Genomic DNA, 21,340 nt, shown 5'->3' on the forward strand with positions numbered 1-21,340 from the left:
TTCTATTAACCAACTAGAGGCCCGATGCACTGATTCGTGCACTGGTGGGTCCCTCAGCCTGGACTGTGGGGATCGGGCCAAAACTAGCAATCCAACATCCCCTGAGGGGTCTCGGATTGCAAGACGGTGCAGACCAGGCTGAGAGACCCCACCTGAATCCTCTAGTATGCATACAAGATCTTTGGTTAATCTCTTCCCAAGTTCCTCCTTCCCCCCTTCCCTCTGAGACTCATCAGTCTGTTCCATGTTTCCATACCTGTGGTTTCTGCTCCTGTGTTGAGCATCTGCCCCCTGGTGCACATCAGAGCTACTGAACGGTTGGCTGGTCACTTAGGATTTTATATATATAGACTAGAGGCCCGGTGCACGAAATTCGTACACTGGGGGGAAGGGGTGTCCCTCAGCCCAGCCTGCACCCTCTCCAATCTGGGACGCCTTGAGGGATGTCCAACTGCTCATTTAGGCCAGATCCTGGTAGGATCAGGCCTAATTGGGCAGTCGGACATCCCTCTCACAATCCAGGACTGCTGGCTCCCAACTGCTCGCCTGTCTGCCATCCTGATTGCCCCTAACCGCTTCTGCCTGCCAGCCTGATCAGCCCCTAACTACTCCCCTGCCAGCCTGATTGATGCCTAACTGTTCCCCTGCCAGCCTGCTTGCCCCTAACTGCCCTCTCCTGCAGGCCTGGTCACCCCTAACTGCCCTCCCTTACAGGACTGTTCCCCCCAACTGCTCTCCCCTGCAGGCCTGGGTCCCTCCCAACTGCCCTTCCCTGCAGGCCCGGTCGCCCCCAACTTTCCTCCTCTGCTTGCCTTGTCACCCCTAGCTGCCCTCCCCTTCATGCTTGATCACCCCAAACTGCCCTCCCTTGCAGGCCTAGTCCCTCCCAACTGCCCTCCCCTGCTGGCCATCTTGTTGTGGCCATGTTGTGTCCACATGGGGGCAGTCATCTTTGACCACATGGGGACAGCCATCTTGTGTTGAAGTGATGGTAAATTTGCATATTATTCTTTTATTAGATATGATTAGATAGGATAGAGGCCTGGTGCAAGGGTGGGGGCTAGCTCGTTTGCCCTGAAGGGTGTCCCGGATCAGGGTGGGAGTTTCCTTGGGGCATGGAGTGGCCTAGGCAAGGAACCTGTGGTGGTTTGCAGGCTGACCACACCCCCCCGGTGACCCAAGCGGACGACCTGGTATCTGGGATTAATTTATCTTCCATAATTGAAACTTTGTAGCCTGGAGTGGAAGCCTGGGCCAGCCAGGGCAAGTAGGAAGCTTGGCTTCCTCCATTGCCAGGGAAACCCAAGCCTCCCTCCTGCTCTCTCTGTTGCACAGCCATCTTGGTTGGGTTTATTTGCATATTCATTCCTGATTGGCTGGTGGGCATGGCTTGTGTGTATAGAAGAGATATGGTTAATTTGCATATTACTCTTTTATTAGATAGGATGTTCCCCAATTAATTCAATTGGAATAAAAAGCCCACAAGAAGACATGAGAATCCTAAATATATAGGTACCTAATGACAGAACTTTAAAATGCATAAGCAACACAACAATGTGGATTTACCTAATGCTATTTAACTGTACACTGAAAAATGGTTATAATGCAAATTTATATTTATTTTAACACAATAAAAAAACTACTTGAAGAAAAAAAATTTCCCCAGGAGGGAATCATGTCACAAAATCAGTGTGTCCTCAATATCATAGTATAAAAAATATATAAACAAAAAGGACATATCTCAAAGGACAAAGTAAAAGCAGATCCATAGGTATAATTCTGCAGTTTATTTTGCATATATCTTATAAGAGACGATGGACAAGCGAAAAATAACAATCCAAGTAGCAAATGTCACCTAGTTGACATATTAACAACACTTGTACATGACAACAGAATGTGTGTTCTATTAATGTTATATGGAGATGTCGACCATAAATAATTTTCTATCTTTTTCCCTGTGCTTCTGATTGCTACAAGAGAATTTAGTGATTGTCACTTTAAAAAGTTAAACCTACTCATACACATCTCTAAGGCCTGTTTTATATCTCTGTTCCTCAGGCTATAGATGAAGGGGTTCAGCATGGGGGTAACTACTGCATACATGACAGAAGCAATTATGTCCTTGGAACCCCATGATGAGGAGAAAAAGTAAATACCAGCAAGTGTCCCGTAGTATAAAGACACAACAAAGAGATGAGAGCCACAGGTAGAAAAGGCTTTAGAGAGTCTCTTAGCAGAGGGCACCCTCAGGATGATAGTTGCTATACGCATGTATGAGCCCAAAACAATGCTCAATGGCAGGAAGTAAAGCATTCCTCCTTCGGTGAAGATGACCAGATTATTGAGGGAGATGTCTGAGCAGCTCAGCTTCAGGAGTGCTGTGAGCTCACAGAAGAAGTGGGTGATGATATTGTCAACACAGAAGGACAGTCGGACCAAGAGGAGGGTATGAATAAGAGCATGGACACAGGTAACCATCCAGGAGCCAGCCACCAGCAACATGCACAGTGCCTGACTCATGATTGTGGAGTAGTGCAGAGGGTGACAGATGGCCACATACCTGTCATATGCCATTACAGCCAGAAGGAAGTTGTCAAGACAACCAAAAAGTATGAAAAAATACAACTGAGAAATGCATCCCTCATAGGAGATGGATTGTTGCCGAGTCTGCATGTTCATGAGCATCCTAGGGACAGTGACAGAGGAGAAGGAGACGTCAGTGAGGGCCAAGTGGCTGAGGAAGAAGTACATGGGCATGTGCAGGCGAGAGTCCAGCCTGATGAGCAGGATGATGAGCAGGTTGCCCAGCACCGTGGTCAGGTACATGCCCAGGAACAGAGTGAAGAACACGCCCTGCTGCCCTGGTGGGATGGGGAGCCCCAGGAGGAGGAACTGGGACACGCTGCTCTGGTTCTCAGGCCTCATGCTGCTCTTCTGTCTGCTGGGGATGAAGAAGGTGTGGGAGTCTCAGGAGCCTGAAAAGAATGGCCAGGACCATCACATCTCATATTGTCATTTTCTAGGAAAATCACTTTAAAATAATTTCATATTATTTTCACATACCTGTGGATGTTTGCATCGTCCATCTATTAAAATATGGATGCAGGAAAACATTGATCCCCCATGTTGTAGTTAAGAAGACATCATCACAGAGAAGCAACAGAGTGTTCGCTGTTTTATTCAACCATTACTTTTAACATCAAGTCTGTGTTGGGACCTCTTTTAAGGACTGAAATTCAGCAATAAACAAGAAAGCAAGGTGCCCACTCCTATGAGATTAGATCTTGATGAGCATGGAGGCATCATTTCTACACCAGGCCAGAGCCAAACCATAATAACTCCCTGTGGCAGAAACAGAAGATGGGCCCCTGCAAAGTGGTCTCAGTTGTTTCTGCCTGAAAGTAACGTGAGACTCCACTGCTGAGTGGGTGTTGTTGGAGTGTTACCACCCTCCTCTTGTGAACCTGCCAGGTCCCATTAACCCTCAGCTGTAAACTCAGGGACAGTCTAGAAATGGGTGGCCATTGAAAGCCACTGGATGTCAGAATAGCTCCAAGACAGAATAGTCCACAAACGATATTTTATAACAATGCTGAGCATTTTGGTGAACATTTGGGTACTCTACTAGAGACCTCCCCTACCTTTTCTAATTAATCCACACATCAGTCTTAAATTCTCAGATTTTAAAAAAAGATATTTTCATTTATTTCAGGGAGAAAGAAAGGGAGAGATGGAAACATCAATGATGAGAGAGAATCATTGATCAGCTGCCTCCTCCATATGCTCCCCCCCATACACACACTGGGGATCAAGCCCATAAACCAGGCATGTGCCCTGACAGGGAATTGAACCGTAACATCATGGTTCATAGGTCTGCTCAACCACTGAGCCAAAGCCACTGGGCACATTTCCAGATTTTATAACCTCTTCACAGCTGTACTAAGAATTTGTGTTCTTTCACCTATTTAGCTTTTAAGAAATAGAAACATAAATGACACAAGTTCTGTAGTCACACAGTTATACATTAGGGGACAGAAGGGCACATATACACTTGTGTGTATATCTGTATCTAAATATATGTGATATGTAATGTTTATAACTTGATATATATGTATTATCATGTTTTTATATTAAAAATTCCCAGGAATTAGCTACTTCTTGGGTTCTCATCTATTATATCTTTGTGATCAGACCCATGCTCTTAACCATTGCACATGGAAACTTCCCTTTTCTGCTTAAGGGAGCCAAGAACAATGTATTATTTTAGAGCTGTGAGGACCAAAAATTGTCCAAAAACCTTAGTCCTCTTCCTAGATAATTTCATTTCTTCATATTTATATTCTTTCCAACTGATAATAAATTCTCAAATACATTAGCTTTATTTATACAATAAATATTTATTGAGAGGCTCTGAAAATTCACAGAAACAGGTGTAATGCTTTCCATTTTGTAATGTGGAAACTGAGGCCAAAAATTTATGTAACCTGCCCTAGCCGGTTTGGCTCAGTGATAGAGCTTTGGCCTGCAGACTGAAGGGTCTCTGGTGTGATTCTGGCCAAGGGCAGGTACCTCGGGTGCAGGCTCCTTCCCAGTCTGGGCCCTGGTTGGAGTGCATGCAGGAGCCAACCAAAAGATGTGTCTCTTTCATCTATATTTCTCTGTCTTTCCCTCTCTCTAAAATCAATGGAAAAATATCTCTGTTGAGGATTAAAAAAAAATTATGTAACTTTACCAAGGTCTCACTGCCCTATAACTTCACACAGCATGATGCTTGGAGTTTATTTTGCCTTGATGTTTAATAAACTAAAGAAGAAGTTGTAAAATTCTCATCAGTCACTTGGGTAAATGGATATGAGAGCAGATTTATTTCAAGAATCAAGGAGAGCCCTGGCTGGTTTGGCTCAGTGGATAGAGTGTCGGCCTGGGGACTGAAGGGTCCCAGGTTTGCTTCCAGTCAAGGGCACATGCCTGGGTTGCTGGCTAGATCCCTAGTAGGAGGCGTGCAGGAGGCAGCCGATCAATGATTCTTATAATTGATGTTTCCAGCTCTCTCTCCCTCTGAAATCAATAAAAAGATATTAAATAAAAGAAACAAGGAGAGGTTTTGAGTGTGCTTATCTCAGCTAATGGTGCCTCAGAAGGATGACACTAAGTGTCTAGAAGGACACTTAAGGAAATTCTTGAGGTCCTGAATACAGATCACAAACAGAGATGCACACCCCCCCCCACACACACACACACACAGCAGATTTGAGGATTCCAGTCACCAATGCCCACATCCCCAACCTAAGGGACGAATAGCCTCACTGTGGTTCAGCACATGAATACTCATATACATACATGCAAGTATAAGTAACATACTAAGTGAGATATGCACAAGTCACTCTGTGATGTACCATTCACCCACAAACACACTAACACACCTAAGTCATGACAACTCATCTCACCACATATACATAACTCACATACTACACACACGTACCGAAAACACACAAGACCACAAACAATTCAAAAATCTCACCAGAAACACACACCAATGACACATATGCTTACCTAGCCACACTTACTACAGCAAGCAGCACACACACTCCTATTAAGCAGAGACACGCTTCTATACTTCTGACCATCCCTTACCTAGGGGAGGGCGGTCAGCATGGAACAGTTAAGCCTGTTTAGTCATAGGGACTGTCATTAAAACACCCCAATACCCCATGCACATGGTCACACACACATGGCCAATACACAAAGAGCCCAACAGCACACCTTCGTTCTCTCACTCATGAGTGAGTAACCCACAGACACAGCTCCCATATGCACCAGCACACGCTGCTAAGCAGAGGTATGAGCCTCTCTGACCTGACCTTGGTTCCAGGTGAGGTCGGGCATCTTCTTGTCCAGCAGCAGAGACAACAATCTCACTCCTCATGCTCAGCTGTGATGCCATAGTTTATGATGACAGACATGAATCAGTAGTCCCTAATCCATGCCTGGTGGTGATAACTTGTACTACATTTGCTAAAATAGGACTGTGGTTCACATACATAGCACGCACGCGTGCGCACACACACTCACACACTCAACTATTAAATAACAGAAACATATAATACATGCACACACACACAGTCATGGACACAGAGTCTCACACATGAACCCAGTGGACGGTAAACTCATTAGTCAAAAGAGCCAAATATCAACAGTACAATGATTGAAATTTCTTTTGAGAGCCAAATTTTTTAAACTTAAACTTCTTCTAATGCCACTTCTTCAAAATAGACTCGCCCAGGCTGTGGTATTTTGTAAAAGAGCCACACTCAAGGGTCCAAAGAGCCACATGTGATTCACAAGCCACTGTTTGCCGACCACTGCACTAGCACACAGGCAGATGCATCGCCAAGTGTAGATTTCCAGCTCCTCTCACCTGGGCTGGTCATTGGTGAGTTCAGACACCTTCTGCTCCAGACTGTTGCCCATATCCTCAGGTTTTCTTCAGGAGACCTAACATCCAGGCACACAGAAGCAATATCTGGGGACTTGGCACTTCTACAGACTTTCCTTTTCCTTAACCAGCTCCAGAGAAATGAGTCCACAGATGATGCTTAACTGCTAATGAGAGACTGCAACCAAGTCCCCAAGCTTGTGGCTAATTTCTGACTGCCCTCTGGGGAGCCCAGGGTCCAAGAGTAAGAACTCCTGGAGTCCTGGGGGACAGTGTTCCTGATTCCAGTCATGCCTGGACGCCTTTCTTCTTGGGCATTGTTCAAGCTGGGACAAAGGATATTTCCACTTTTTGTTTTGAAATGATTTTAAATATACAGAAAAGTTAAAAAATGTATCAAGAATTCCTTGATAGGCATTGCTCAGATTCCATAATTGTTAACGTCTTACTATGTTAACCATTTTTTTGTTTGTATGTGTGTATGTTTCAGACTTTGATTTTCAGCAGATATACCACAGTGCATATTATTAGAAAGCATATGCTATTAATTTTTCCAATGACTAGTATTTTCACTTATCTTCATTTGCTATAGTTTTATCTGCCAGGTTACCTACTGTAAAGTTATAGTTTTGTATAGTTACTACTAGTAGCCCTGTGCATGAATCTGTGCACCTGTAGCTCTCTGTGAGGCCTGGCCGCTCCACGCCAGCTGCCTAGAGGCTCTCTACAGCCCAGAGTCTCATCTGTGACCGGGTGCAGAATGCTTGCCTCGTCACCGGAGAAATGACCAAGCTTTCTGTGCCCCAGCCTGGCCAGAGGCCCATCCACGGCTGGGAAATGCAAACAACTTCCCTCCCTGTTCTCAGGAACTCTGATAAAGGGCTTCCTTTCTCTTTCTTGGCTGGCTTTCACCCCTGTGCCTCTGCCACCAGCCCCTTCTGTCACAATATTCTCCACCCCCTCTATCCTCTGGCCGCCCAGACTTGATCTTGCTCGGGAGTCAGGGGCCACTCAGCTCTACTCAGCTCGGGTTCCTTCTCTTCGTATGTAAGCATTCCTCGCCCTGGCCTGGCCAGAGGCCCATTCGTGGCTGGGCTTGGAACTCTTGCCTCGTCGTCTTGGCGATGAAGCAAGCATTCTTCCAGGCTGCTCACCCTCCCCTCCTCCCCCCCCCCCCACCCTGGACTGAGGGACTCTTGCAGGGCTGAGAGGACTGGGCACTGTCATATTAGTGACAGAGTGATGGTTAATTTGCATATTACCCTTTTATTAGATAGGACTTTAACCTTGTAATTAAAAGGTATAATTTATGTAGATATTTTGATATTATCTATATATGTAAAAGGCTGATATGCAAAGTGTCCCTCAGGAGTTCTACCAGGACACCAGGAGTTCAGTCGCTCGCTATGACATGTGCTGACCACTAGGGGATGGCACAGAATGAAGGAAGGCCCCAGCCAGCAACCTGAAGGCCCTGATTAGCCCTGATCGCTGGTCAGGCCTGGGACTCTACCTGTGCACGAATCTCGTGCACTAGGCCTCTAGTATAAACATAAAATTTTCCTTATAATTTCACCCACTCACTTTAATGATTCTTATATGACAAAATTATTGCAAAGGTGGTAGTCAAATGGTGGCTCTTTATGAATTCTATCATTTCTTGTATTAGTTGTATTCTATAAGAAAGAACTTACCTTTATACCCCTCTCATTTGTGTGTGTTTTTGTACAGGTCTTTTACCTCCTTGTTTAAATTTGTTCCCTAGTACCTTATTTTTTGTTGTTGCAATAGTAAATGGGATAGTTTTCTTAGATTCTCTTTTGGATAGTTCTATATTGGAGTATAAAAATGCCACCAATTTCTGGATACTATTTCTGTATTCTAATACTTTGCTGAATTCATGTATTAGTTCTAGTAGATTTCTGGTGAAGTGTTTAGGTTTTCTATGTACATTGTCATGTCTCCTGGAATAATAATAGTTGTGCTGCCTCCTTTCCAATTTTGATGCCTTTTATTTCTTCTTCTTCTCTGAACGAGGACTTCCAGTTCTATGATGAAAAAGAGTGGTGAAAGCATACATTCTGTTTTATTGCTGATCTTAAAGAAAACACATATCATTATTGCCTATTGAGCATTTTGTTGGCTGTACATTTTTCATGTACAACCTTACTTATGTTGAGATATGATCCCTTTATTGCCAATTTTCTGAAAGTTTATATTATAAATGGGTGCTGGATTTTATCAAGTGCTTTTCTGCATCTATACATACAATCATGTGATTTTTATTTTTCATTTTGTTTGGGTGATGTATCACATTATTGATTTGCTAATATTGTACCAATGTTTCATCCTTCTAATAAATCCCATTTAATCATGGTATATGGTCTTTGTAATGCAGTGCTGGATTCAGTTGGTAAAATTTTGTGAGGATTTTAGCATCTACGTTTACCAGATTATTTTATTTTAGTGGCTTTATATAGTATTTGTATTAAGATAATGCTGGCCTCATCAGAAGAGCTTGGAAGTTAGTTCTTCTTTGAATGTTTGGTAAAATTTGCCTGTGAAGCCATGCAGTCAAGAACTGTTATTTGGAGTTTTTAAAATTATTTAATTTTATTAGTTGTTATTGGTATATTCTGTTTTTCTGATTCTTCCTGATTGAATCTTGGAAGATTGTATGTTTCTAGGAATTTGTCCACTTCAGTTAGGTTGTCCAATTTGTTGGCATTTAATTTTTCTTCGTCCTTTCTTATACTACTTTGTGTTTCTCTGATGTCAGTTATTAACTTTTCTTTCATTTCTCATTTTATTTATTTGGGTCCTTCTTGTTTAATGAGTGTGGTTAATGGTTCATAAATCTAGTTTATGTCTTCAAAGAACCAGCTTTTGGTTTCATTGATCTTCTGTGTTGATTTTTTAGTCTCTTTGTCATTTATTTTCACTCAAATATTTATTATTTCCTTCTTTCTACTTACTCTTGGCTTCATTTGTTGTTCTTTTTGTTGTTGTTTATTTAGGTGTAGGATTAGGTTTTTGTGTTGTTATTTTTTGAGATTATTCTTGCTTCTTGAGGTAGCCCAGTAATTCTATGAACATCTCTCTCAGGACTGCTTTTGCTATACCCCATAGATTTTGTGTTTGTGTCCTCAGTTTTGTTTGTTTTCAGTTGATTTTTTATTTTTTCTTTGTTCTCATTGGTAACTCATTCATTGTTTAATAACATGCCATTTGTCCTCCATGTGTTTGAATGTTTTTGAGAATTTTTTTTTACTGTAGTTGATTTTTAGTTTCATCCCATTGTTATCTGAGAAGATGTTTGATATTATTGCAATCATCTTGAATTATTAAGACTTATTTTGTGTCCTCACATGTGGTGTATCTTTGAGAATGTTTCATGTGCACTGGAAAATAATGTATATTTTGCTGCTTTGAGATAAAATATTGTATAAGTATGAATTAAATCCATCTAGTCTGATTTTTAAGATCATTATTTTTTATTCTGGATTTTTTATCTGAAACATCTATCCAGTAATGACAGACATGTACTATGACTTTGTTGCTTACAATCTCTCCCTGAAAGTCCACCAAGAATTTCTTTATATAGTTAGTTGCTCCTACATTAGGTGCATATATGTTTACAAGGATTATAACCCCTTGTTGGATCAATCCCTTTAGTATTATGTAGTGACCTTATTTTCTCTTGTTATGATCTTTTTCTTGAAACCAGTGGTTTTGTGTGTGTGTGTGTGTGTGTGTGTGTGTGTGTGTGTGTTTTGGTTTCCATTTGCATGGAATATATTTTTTTCCATCACTTCAATTACAGCCTGTGTGAATCTTTTCTTCTGAGGTGTATCTCCTGTAGACAGCATATCCTAATAAAAGAGTAATATGCAAATGAACCATCAATCTGTTACACCCACAAGCCACGCCCACCAGCCAATCAGGAGAGACTATGCAAATTAACCCAAAATGGCTGCAGCCATGGAGAGAGCAGGAGGGAGGCTTGGGTTTCCCCAGTGATGGGGGAAGCCAAGCTTTCTGCACACCCTGGCTGGCACAGGCTTCCGCTTAAGGCTACAAAGTTGCAACTATAGAAGATAAATAAATCCCAACAAAAATGGCTGCTGCCATGGAGCCAGCAGAAGGCTTGGCTCCACTCCAGGCTACAAAGTTTCAATTGTAGAAGATAAATAAATCCCAGATACCAGGGCCTCCACTTGGGTCGCCAGGGGGCGTGGCCGGCCTGCAAACCACCACAGGCCCCTCGCCCAGGCTGCCCCACACCCCAAGGGAACCCCCACCCTGATCCGGGACACCTTTCAGGGCAAACCAGCTGGCCCCCACCCATGCACCAGGCCTCTATCTATACTAATAAAAGCCTTGGGAGTGATCAGGCCAGCAGGGGAGAGTAGTTGGGGGCAATCAGGCTGGCAGAGGAGCAGTTAGGGGGCAATCAGGCAGGCAGGTGAGTGGTTAGAAGCCAGTGGTCCTGGATTGTGAGAGGGATGTTCTACTTCAGGTTTAGGCCCGATTCCACAGTGGGCCTAAACCTGAAGTTGGGCATCCCCTAAGGTGTCCCAGATTGTAGAGGGTGCAGTTTGGGCTGAGGGACATCCTCCCTAGTGCACGAATTTCATGCACCGGGCCTCTATTCCTATCTAATAAAAGAGTAATATGCAAATTGACTGTCGCTCCAACACACAAGATGGATGCCCCCCATGTGGTCAAAGTTGGCTGCCCTCATGTGGACACAAGATGGCCACCACAAGATGGCCAGCAAGGGAGGAGAGTTGGGAGGGACCAGGCCTGCAAGGGAGGGCAGTTGGGGGGACCCAGGCCTGCAGGGGAGATCAGTTATGGGAGACCAGGCCTGCAGGGGAGGGCAGTTAGGGGTGACCAGGCCTACAGGAGAGGGTAGTTAGGGGCAATCAGGTTGGCAGGGGAGCAGTTAGGCATCAATCAGGCTGGCAGGAGAGTGGTTAGGGGGTGATCAGGCTGTCAGGCGGAAGCAGTGTGGGGCAATCAGGAAGGCAGGCAGGCGAGCAGTTGGGAGCCAGCAGTCCTGGATTGTGAGAGGGGTCCCAGATTGGAGAGTGTGCAGGCTGGGCTGAGGGACAGCTCCCCCTCCCCCCGCCCCCAGTACATGACTTTTGTGCACCAGGCCTCTAATATCATGTTTTCTTATCCATCCAGCTATCCTATGTTTTTTTTTTCTTTATTGATTGAGGTATTACAAATGTGTCCTTATCCCCTAATTGTCTTCACAGCCCCCCAGTCCTGCCCTCACCTTCAACACCTGTTGTCTGCATCCATTGCTTATGCTTATATGCATGCATACAAGTCCTTTGGTTGATCTCTCCCCCTTACCCCCACCCTCCCCTACCTTCCCTTGTGGTTTGAGCATCTGATCGATACCTCTGTGTCTCTAGATCTGTTTTTGTTATCCATCCAACTATCCTATGTCTTTCTTTTTTTTTGAACGTAAGATGCATTAACATCTTTATTTTAAAATTAGAGGCCTGGTGAATGAAAATTCATGCACTGGAGGGGGGTCCCTCAGCCCAGGCTGCCCCCTCCCACAGTCTGGGAGCCCTCAGGGGTGATCAGGGGAAGGCAATGCCCCATTACACCTCTGCTTTTGCCACTCCCGACAGCACAAGCCTCCGCTGGCCCTGGTTACCTGAGCCTCGGGTGGCCCTGGGCGGCGGGGTAGCCGCCATCCGAGGCTTGCTTGAGCCTCAGGCTGGCACTGGGTGGTTGGTGAACTGAGGGGACTGGGGGACTCCAGAGGTAGGTGGGCCTGCCACCCTGGCAGAGCTGAGGGGACTGGGCGCCACCATCTTGTGGCTGTGGGTGCCACCATCTTTGAGGGCGGGGTAGTCAATTAGCATGTTCCCTCCTTATTGGCTGTGGGCGCTGCCATCTTTGAGGGCAGGGCTGTCATTTAGCATATTCCCTCCTTATTGGCTGTAGGTGCCGCCATCTTTGTGACAGTGTGAGTGTCAATTAGCATATTCCCTCTTTATTAGATAGGATAATTCGTTATTGTTGAAAGTATTACATTTGTCCCCTTTTTCCCCCACATTGACTCTCCCTAGCCTGCCCTCCCCTTCCAGGCCTTCACCACCCTTTCATCTGTGTCCATGGTTTATGCATATATGCATACAATGTCTTTGGTTGATTACCTTCCACCCAACCACCCTCCCCATACTCTATGTCTTTTGATTGGAGCAAATAATCAATTTACATTTAAGGTATTATTGATAGCTACTTGTTTCTTGCCATTTTTTTTTCTTTTACCTATGTTCCTCTCTACAATATGTATTTTCTTCTTCAAGCAGTCTCTGTAACATTTCTTGCAGTGCTGGTTTGGTGGTGATGAATAAAGACTGGGAGTCTTTATTTTGCTTTCCCTGGAATAGTGTGGTCCAAATCTTCCCAGATGCTAGCATCTGGTGTTTGGAATCCCCACTGATTCCAAACACCAGATGCTACCCAGGGTCCTCCTCAGGTCTCTGTTGCTCTGGGTTGGGATCCCTGCATGGGGTTGAGACCCTATGCTTCTAGGGGAGGGAGCTCCATTCCTGCGATATCCCTCTGGCTTTTCAGCACAATCGCACATTTATGAGGAGGCTCTCCCTTTTACCATCTTCCACACTTCTCACCAACCCCCATGTGATTTCTACTGTACTTTTTGGTTATAAGTTTTCATATTAGCTATTCTTGAGTTATTTTTCAAATTGATTGCTCTGTAATTTAGTTACAAATCTGGTTTGGGGCTGGGAGCTAGTAGGTGTAACTTTCAGCTAATCTGCAGATATCTTGATGAAATATCTACTGTTTTAATCCTTGATCAGTTGGTTAAGGTGGTGTCTGGCAAGTTCTCTGCAGAAAAGTTACAATTTTCTTCAAGTTATTATTTTAACCTTGTAATTAGTAGGTATCATTTGATATTATGTAAGCATAACTTTTTCCTTATTAAAAATTCACCCACTATAGTTAACATCCATTGGTAATTCTTATATGACAAAATTATTGAAAATGTTGAGGCAAAATGGTCATTTTTCTAATTTTATTGTATCTTTCTTGCTTATTAGTTGTATTCTCCTATAAAAAATTACCCTCATTCCCTACTCATTTTGTTTTTTATTTATTCATTTATATCATCATGACACATGAGTTCTTATTGTCGGAGTAATAATCCATTGCCATAGTTACTCACTTTGAAACGTTGGGTGTGTGTGCTCATAGGATGTAGGTCAGGACTGAGATAAAAAGAATGGGGAATAGCCCTGGCCGTTGTTGCTAAGTAGTTACAGCTTCAGCCTGCACACTGATTGGTTGTCGGTTCAATCCCAGGTCATGGGAGTCTTTATTACCTGTACTACACTGGTATCTACATCTGTATCTGTATTTATATCTTATATGTACCTATACTTGTATGAGAAGTAAATGAGGTGGTAAGGTAGTACCCAATTACTAGAAATATTTTTCTAATTATAAACAAAGTTATACTCTCTTAAATGCATTTTGGAAAAGTTTCTTTATTTTTAACAGTCTTGCTTTATAGCACATACTAATTTTCATATGTAATTTCTCACCGTGGCTGATTGCAGTCTGCCAACATGATGTCATTGTTGTGCGGTGGGAAGAGATGTGGACAATCAGCTTTAAGCCAAATAAACCCCGCATAAAAGAATTAGTTCAAAAATAAATATATAAATAAAGTTCACCAGAGGCAGAATATGATGCTAAATAAGTGAGTTTTTATAACATAAAATAAAAGTACATAAGCAAAAATGAGATATCGCAAAATGGAGAGACACTCACAAATTATAATTGTGCAACATGTTCTGCATAAGATTTTGCATATGTCTTATAAGAGATGATGAAAAATGAAAAACATCAATTAGGAATAAAGAATTATTAACAAGCCACGTATCAAACATGACTTAGTTGACATAGTAATAAATTTGTACAAGACAACCAAAGGCATGTTCTATGAAAGGTATATTCCAATGTCAACCATACACTAATTTTAGGAGATCTATCTCACTGTCCTCCTAACAGTAGCAAGAAAATTTAGTGATTTCCAGTTAAAGAACTTAATCCTATTGACACACATTTCTAAGGCCTGTTTTATATCTCTGTTCCTCAGGCTATAGATGAAGGGGTTCAGCATGGGGGTAACTACCGTATACATGACAGAAGCAATTATGTCTTTGGAACCCCATGATGAGGAGAAAAGGTAAACAACAGATGCTGTCCCGTAGTATAAAAACACCACAGAGAGATGGGAGCCACAGGTAGAAAAGGCTTTAAAGAGTCTCTTAGTGGAGGGTACCCTCAGGATGATGGTTCCTATACGGATATATGAGCCCAAAATTACACCAAAAGGCAGGAAGAAAATCATTCCTCCCTCGGTGAATAGGACCAGCTCATTGAGGGAGATGTCTGAGCAGCTCAGCTTCAGGAGCGCAGCGAGATCACAGAAGAAGTGAGAGATGATATTATCAGCACTGAAGGACAGTCGGACCAATAGGAGAGTGTGCAACAAATCATGGACACAGGAGATAATCCAGGAGCCAGCAACCAGCAACACACACAGCCCCTCCCTCATGATGGTGGTGTAGTGCAGAGGATGACAGATGGCCACGTACCTGTCATATGCCATCACAGCCAGAAGAAAATTGTCAAGACTAACAAAAAGTATGAAGAAATACAACTGAGAAATGCATCCCATATAGGAGATGAATTGATATTTAGTCTGCATGTTCATGAGCATCTTTGGGACAATGACAGATGAAAGAGAAATGTCAGAGAAGGCCAAGTGGCTGAGGAAGAAGTACATGGGCGTGTGCAGGCGAGAGTCCAGCCTGATGAGCAGGATGATGAGCAGGTTGCCCAGCACCGTGGTCAGGTACATGCCCAGGAACAGGGTGAAGAACACGCCCTGCTGCCCTGGCGGGATGGGGAGCCCCAGGAGGAGGAACTGGGACACGCTGCTCTGGTTCTCAGGCCTCATGCTGCTCTTCTGTCTGCTGGGGATGAAGAAGGTGTGGGAATCTCAGGAACCTAGAAAGGAAGATCAGAACCATCACATGTCATATTATCATTCTGTGGGAAAACCAGTCATTTTTAAAATTTTTCATATTTATTTCTCACACCTGTGGATATATGCATCTTTCTTCTCTCCCAGTCTGGCTCCATGAAAACATTGAACCCGAAAGTAATCAATAGTTACAAGAGGGTATTCTCTGTTTTATTTAACTGTTACACATTCGCAAGAGGGTGTTCTCTGTTTTATTTAACCATAATTTTTAATATCATGTCTGTGTCAGGACCTCTTGTAAGAACTGAGATGCAGCAGTGAACAAGAAAAGCAAGCTGCTCACTTCTGTGAGATTAGATCTTGATGAGCATGGAGGGATAATTTCTACACCAGCCCAGAGCCAAACCATAATAATTCACTGTGGCAGAAACAGAAAATGAGCCCTGGAACTGGTGTCGGTTGTTAGTGCCTGAAAATAATGTGAGTCTTCAGGGCTGAGTTGGGCTTCTCGGAGCATTTTCACACTCCTCCTGTGAATCTGCCGGGTCTCACTGACCCACAGCTGTAAACTCAGGGACACTCTCAAATGGGTGGCCATTTAAAAGCACTTCATGCCAGAATAGCTCCAAAATCAAACTAGTCCACATACTATCTTCCATAATATGGTTGAACATTTAGTACAACATTTGGGTATTAGCCTAAGGACCTACCTACATTTCCTAATGAAATCCTTATGTCAACCTTACATTCCCAGATTTTAAAACCTTGTCACAGCTGCACTAAGAATTTGTGTTCTTTCACCTGTTTTAGTTTTTATGATATAGAAACATAAATGATATAAATTCTCTAGGCATAAGCAATGCAGTAGGGAATAAATGAACACACATGTGTATATCTGTTTGTATAATGTATGTAATAATATAATGTATAAAATTTGTATTATCATCTATATATGTAAAATGCTAAGTGACCATCTGACCAGCCAGTACATATGACATGCACTGACCACCACGGGTAGAAGCTCTAACAGGAGCTGTTGAGCTGTGGTGATTTGGCAGTGGAGGTTCTCGGGTGATGCACCCCAAAAACAGGATGGAGCCTGATTCCTTGTGGGGCCATGTGATTCCATGTTCTTCTGTGGGTGCAGAAATCTGTGCACTGAGCCACTAGTTTTTATATAATAAAAATCACCAAGTATTAGCTACTTCATGGGGTTCCGTCTAATATATATTTGTGATTAGAACCCTGCTCTTAACCATTACATAGGAAAACATCCTTTTTCTTGCGTAGGGGAGGCCAATACAATGTATTACATTAGAGCTGTGAGGACTCAAAGTTGTCCAAAGTTTTGGAACCTCTTACTAGATAATTTCATTCCTTTATATTTATATACCTTCCAACTGACAAATTTTCAAATATATTAACTTTATTTTGCACAAAAACTGTTTACTGAGAGCGTCTAGTAAGATTCACAATAGAAGTGTAATTCTTTTCATTTTATAGATTCGGAAACTAAGACAAAAAATTTAAGTAACTTTCCCAAGGTCTCTCCACTATTTGATGATGATTCTGCTCAATAACCTCACACAGCCTGATGCCTGCAGGTTATTTTCCTGGGATGTTTAATAAGAGTAAAGAAGAAGAAAGGTAAATAAAAGAAATGACAAAAAAGAGAAGCTTTTAACCCTTTGCACTCGCTTGCTTTTTTCTCGATTCCTTTATTCTAATGCTAACCGTGTCGAGTCCCACTCGACATCCGAGTGCAAAAGGTTACAAAAGAAAATGTAAAGAAGAGGTTGCAAAATCTGAGGGACTCTCACACTGTGGTACATGGAAATGAGAACAGATTTGTTTCCATAAACCAGGAATTGCTTAGAGTGTGGCTATCTCAGCTAATGGTGTCAGAGAAGGAGGACAGGTAAGGACCTACGTGAGTTCTGACACCCATACACACACACACACACACACACACACACACACACACACACTGCTGTGTTGAGGGTTCCAGTCACCTGTGATAACATTTCCATTCTCAGGGAAGAATATCCAATATGTGGTTCAGATAAAAAACACTTGTCTACACACATACAAATCATAAGTAACACACTAAGTGAGACATACACAACACACAATGATGGACATATCACCCACAAAAATCCTAATACACCTGACTCATGGACTCATCTGGTGAATACTTAACTCACCACATATACATAACTCAAGTGCCATACAATACATCACCAAAAGCACACAAGACCACTATTAGAAAATGTTACAAGTGTCCGGCTGGTGTTGCTCCGTGGTTGAGTGTTGACCTATCTACTAGGAGGTCAATGTTTGATTCTGATCAGGGTACATGCCTGGTCTGTGGGTTCAATCCCTAGTGGGGGTGTGCAGGAGGCAGCTTATCAATGATTCTGTCTCATCAAACATAGAGACATATGTTTCTATGTCTCTCTCACTCTCCCTTCTTCTCTGAAATAAATTAAAATACATTTGTAAAAGATTTGACAAGAAACACGCACCAAAGGCGCATATGTGCACCCAGCCACACACTCACTACAACAAGTAGCACACACCCTCCTATTATTGAGAGGCTGGCTTCCACCCTTCTGACCATCCCCTTCTAGGGGACAGGTGTCTCCTTGGTGCAGTTAAGCCTATTCAGTTACAGGCAGTCATTAAGCCAGCAACAACATCCAGTGCACCTGGACACATACACATAATAACATACACACAGAGAAAATCAAATAACATCCCTTCCAGCTCTCACACACGAGTGTGCCACCACAGACACAGCTCCCATGTGCACCAGCACATGTTGCTGAGCAGGGGTGTGAGCCCTCTCTGAGCTGACCTTGGTTCCTAGTGAGGTCGGGCATCTTCTTGTCCAGAAGCAGAGACATCAGTCTCACTGCCGATGCTCAGCTGTGATGCCAGTGTTTTTGATAGAGGTATGAATCAGGAGTCCCTCACCACACGCCAAGAAGTGATAACTTGTTCTACATGCATTAAAACAGAACTTTGAGTCAAATACATAGTGCATACACACACACACACACACACACACACACACACATGTAACTATTAAATACCACATACACAAGCTTATACAATACATTTGGACACACACACAGATTCATGGACATAGAATCTCACACATGAACCCACTAGCACACAGGCAGATCCATAGCCAAGTGCAGATTTCCAGCTCCTCTCACCTGGGCTCGTCATTGGTGAGTTCAGACACCTTCTGCTCCAGACTGTTGCCCATCTCCTCAGGAATTCTTAAGGAAACCTAACATCCAGACATGCAGAAGAAACATCTGGGGCCTTGGCACTTATATAGACTTTCCTTTTCCTTAACCACCTCCTAAAAATGAGTCCAAAAATAATACTTAATTACTAATAAGAGACTGTGCCAAAGCCCAAGTCTACAAGTTTCTGGCTAATTTCTGACTGCTCTTTGGGGAGCTTTGTGTCCAAGAGCCACAGGGACTGGTGTCCTGGGGGACAATGTTCCTGATTCCAGTCATGCCTTGGCCACCTTTCTTCTTGGGCATTATTCCAGCTTGGACAAAGGACTTTTCAACTTAACATTTTAAATGATTTTAAACATAGAGAAAAATTGTAAAATGCCATATTGGGTTGGAAAAAAGTAGGTTTCCAGTTGTGAGTATGCAAAACACAGAGTTTATTCACATATTATTATTTAATATTGTTGTATTAGTTTTCATGGTAATGTACACACAGAGAAAACCAAACAACACACTTTCCAGCTCTCTAGGCATACTTTTGACCTAACCTATAATTGGATAATATAGTGTCTGCCAGGTTATCTACTGGAAAGTTACTATTTTTTTAAGTTACTCTTCTAACCTTGTAATTAATAGATATCATTTGGGTAGATATTTTGATACTATGCAAACATAATATTTCCTTTACTAAAATTTCAACTCACTATATTTGACATCCATTGGTGATTCTTATATGAGAAAATTATTACAACTGTTGTTGCCAAATTGTGATATTATAATTCCATTATTTCATCTGGATTTATTACTTGTATTGTCTTATAAGAAGAAAATTACTCTTTTCCCACACTCATTAGTTTTTATTTATTCATTTATGTCATTATGGACGCATAAATTCTTATTCTCTGAGTTATAATCTTTTATCATTCTTTCTAGAGGCCTGGTGCACAAAATTCATGCACAGGTGTGTGTGTGTGTGTGTGTGTGTGTGTGTGTGTGTGTGTGTCCCTCAGCCCAGTCTGCATGCACCCTCTCCAATCTGGGACCCCTCGGAGGATGTCTGACTACCTAAACCGGCCTGATTCCAGTGGAATTGGGCCTAAACGGGCAGTTGGACATCCCTCTCACAATCCAGGACTGCTGGCTTCCAACCACTCGCCTGCCTGCCTGCCTGATTGCCCCTCACCACTTCTGCCTGCCTGATCACCCCTAACTGCTCACCTGCCAGCCTGATTGCCCTTAACTGCCCTCCCCGGCCAGCCTGGTCACCCCTAACTGCCCTCCCTTGCCAGCATGGTCGCCCCTAAATGCCCTCCCCTGCTGGCCTGGTTGCCCCCAACTGCCCTCCCCTGCAGGCCTGGTCACCCCCAACTGCCCTCCCCTACTGGCCTGGTTGCCCCCAACTGCACTCCCCTGCAGGCCTGGTCCCCCCCAACTGCCCTCCACCGCTGGCCATCTTGTGGCAGCCATTTTGTGTCCACATGGGGGTGGCCATCTTTGACCACATGGGGGTGGCCATCTTGTGTGTTGGAGTGATGGTCAATTTGCATATTACCTCCTTATTATATAGGATTAGATAAGATTGGTTTTGAAGCTTTATTTGTGCTTATTGCCTATGAGGATTCTAAATGATCTCAGACAAGCTTACTGGGAAATATATATAAAAGAAACAGAAGAAGCAGAAACTGGAAACTAAGAAGCTAAAGGAATGTTTATCCACAGCAGATGCGTCAGAAGTGGGACAGGAAGAATGGGAGATGGAAACAGCATAAATGTTGATATATGACCTATAAATTGCAACCTATTTTTCATTTTAAAGCCCATGATTTATAACTGATATCTCCAATTCTAGTTTGACACCATAGAGTTCTTTTCAGCCTCTCCTTTTCCATGTACATAGCTCCCTAGAGAGAGAGGGACCCCCTTTTCCTCAATGTTTACTTATTTGCTGAGTCTTTGGATACATGGTGAGTTGTTTCAGAATCTTGACTCACACCACTTTCAATGACACACTAAGTACAGCTTAAAACTTTGTTGGCAGTTTTGTTTTGTTTTAATTAGTGAGAGTATATAGTCAAAATTCTGGGTTCAAGAATTACTTAGCGTACTTATTTTAATTTCCTCTTTGGTGTAATTACAATGTGCAATAGGATTATAATTAGGTTCACTTATGTTGTTTTATTCTATTTTGCTTTATTCACCAACTCTTCTATTTATTGTTAGTGGCAAAAGACAACGTAGTCCAAATGACACAAGTAATTCTGTCCCCGCTGACAGCTGTCAGTCATTCTAGAATACAATGTCATTTATTAACATTGTTTAATAAAACCATACAGATGTCAAGCGTACAGTCATTTAAAACAACACCTGCATACTGCATTGTGCACTAACCACCCAAACTCATGTCTCTTTCCCTCTCCTTTGATCCTCCCTTTGTTCACTTCTACCTCCTCCCCAAAACCCCTTTTCCTCTGGCACTCACCATACTGTTTCCCATGTCTATATGTGATATATATTGTTTCTTGCTTTATTCCTTCACCATTTTTTTTGCTCAGCCCTCCTTAACATCTCCCCTCTGACAGCTGTCAGTCTACTCTA

General features: G+C 42.8%; 1 protein-coding gene across 1 annotated transcript; it reads right to left on the minus strand.

The window, feature by feature from the left end:
- Window positions 1-1,992: 1,992 nt before the first annotated feature.
- Window positions 1,993-15,461, minus strand: LOC103304825 (olfactory receptor 1J4-like). Its single transcript, XM_054727707.1, has 2 exons — window positions 14,965-15,461; window positions 1,993-2,926 (listed from the first exon to the last, which is right to left on the minus strand). The coding sequence occupies exons 1-2, from the start codon at window positions 15,459-15,461 to the stop codon at window positions 1,993-1,995; spliced, it is 1,431 nt and encodes a 476-aa protein (XP_054583682.1).
- Window positions 15,462-21,340: the final 5,879 nt, after the last annotated feature.

This window comes from Eptesicus fuscus, chromosome 15 (genome assembly GCF_027574615.1).
Source record: "Eptesicus fuscus isolate TK198812 chromosome 15, DD_ASM_mEF_20220401, whole genome shotgun sequence".
Taxonomy (NCBI): domain Eukaryota; kingdom Metazoa; phylum Chordata; class Mammalia; order Chiroptera; family Vespertilionidae; genus Eptesicus; species Eptesicus fuscus.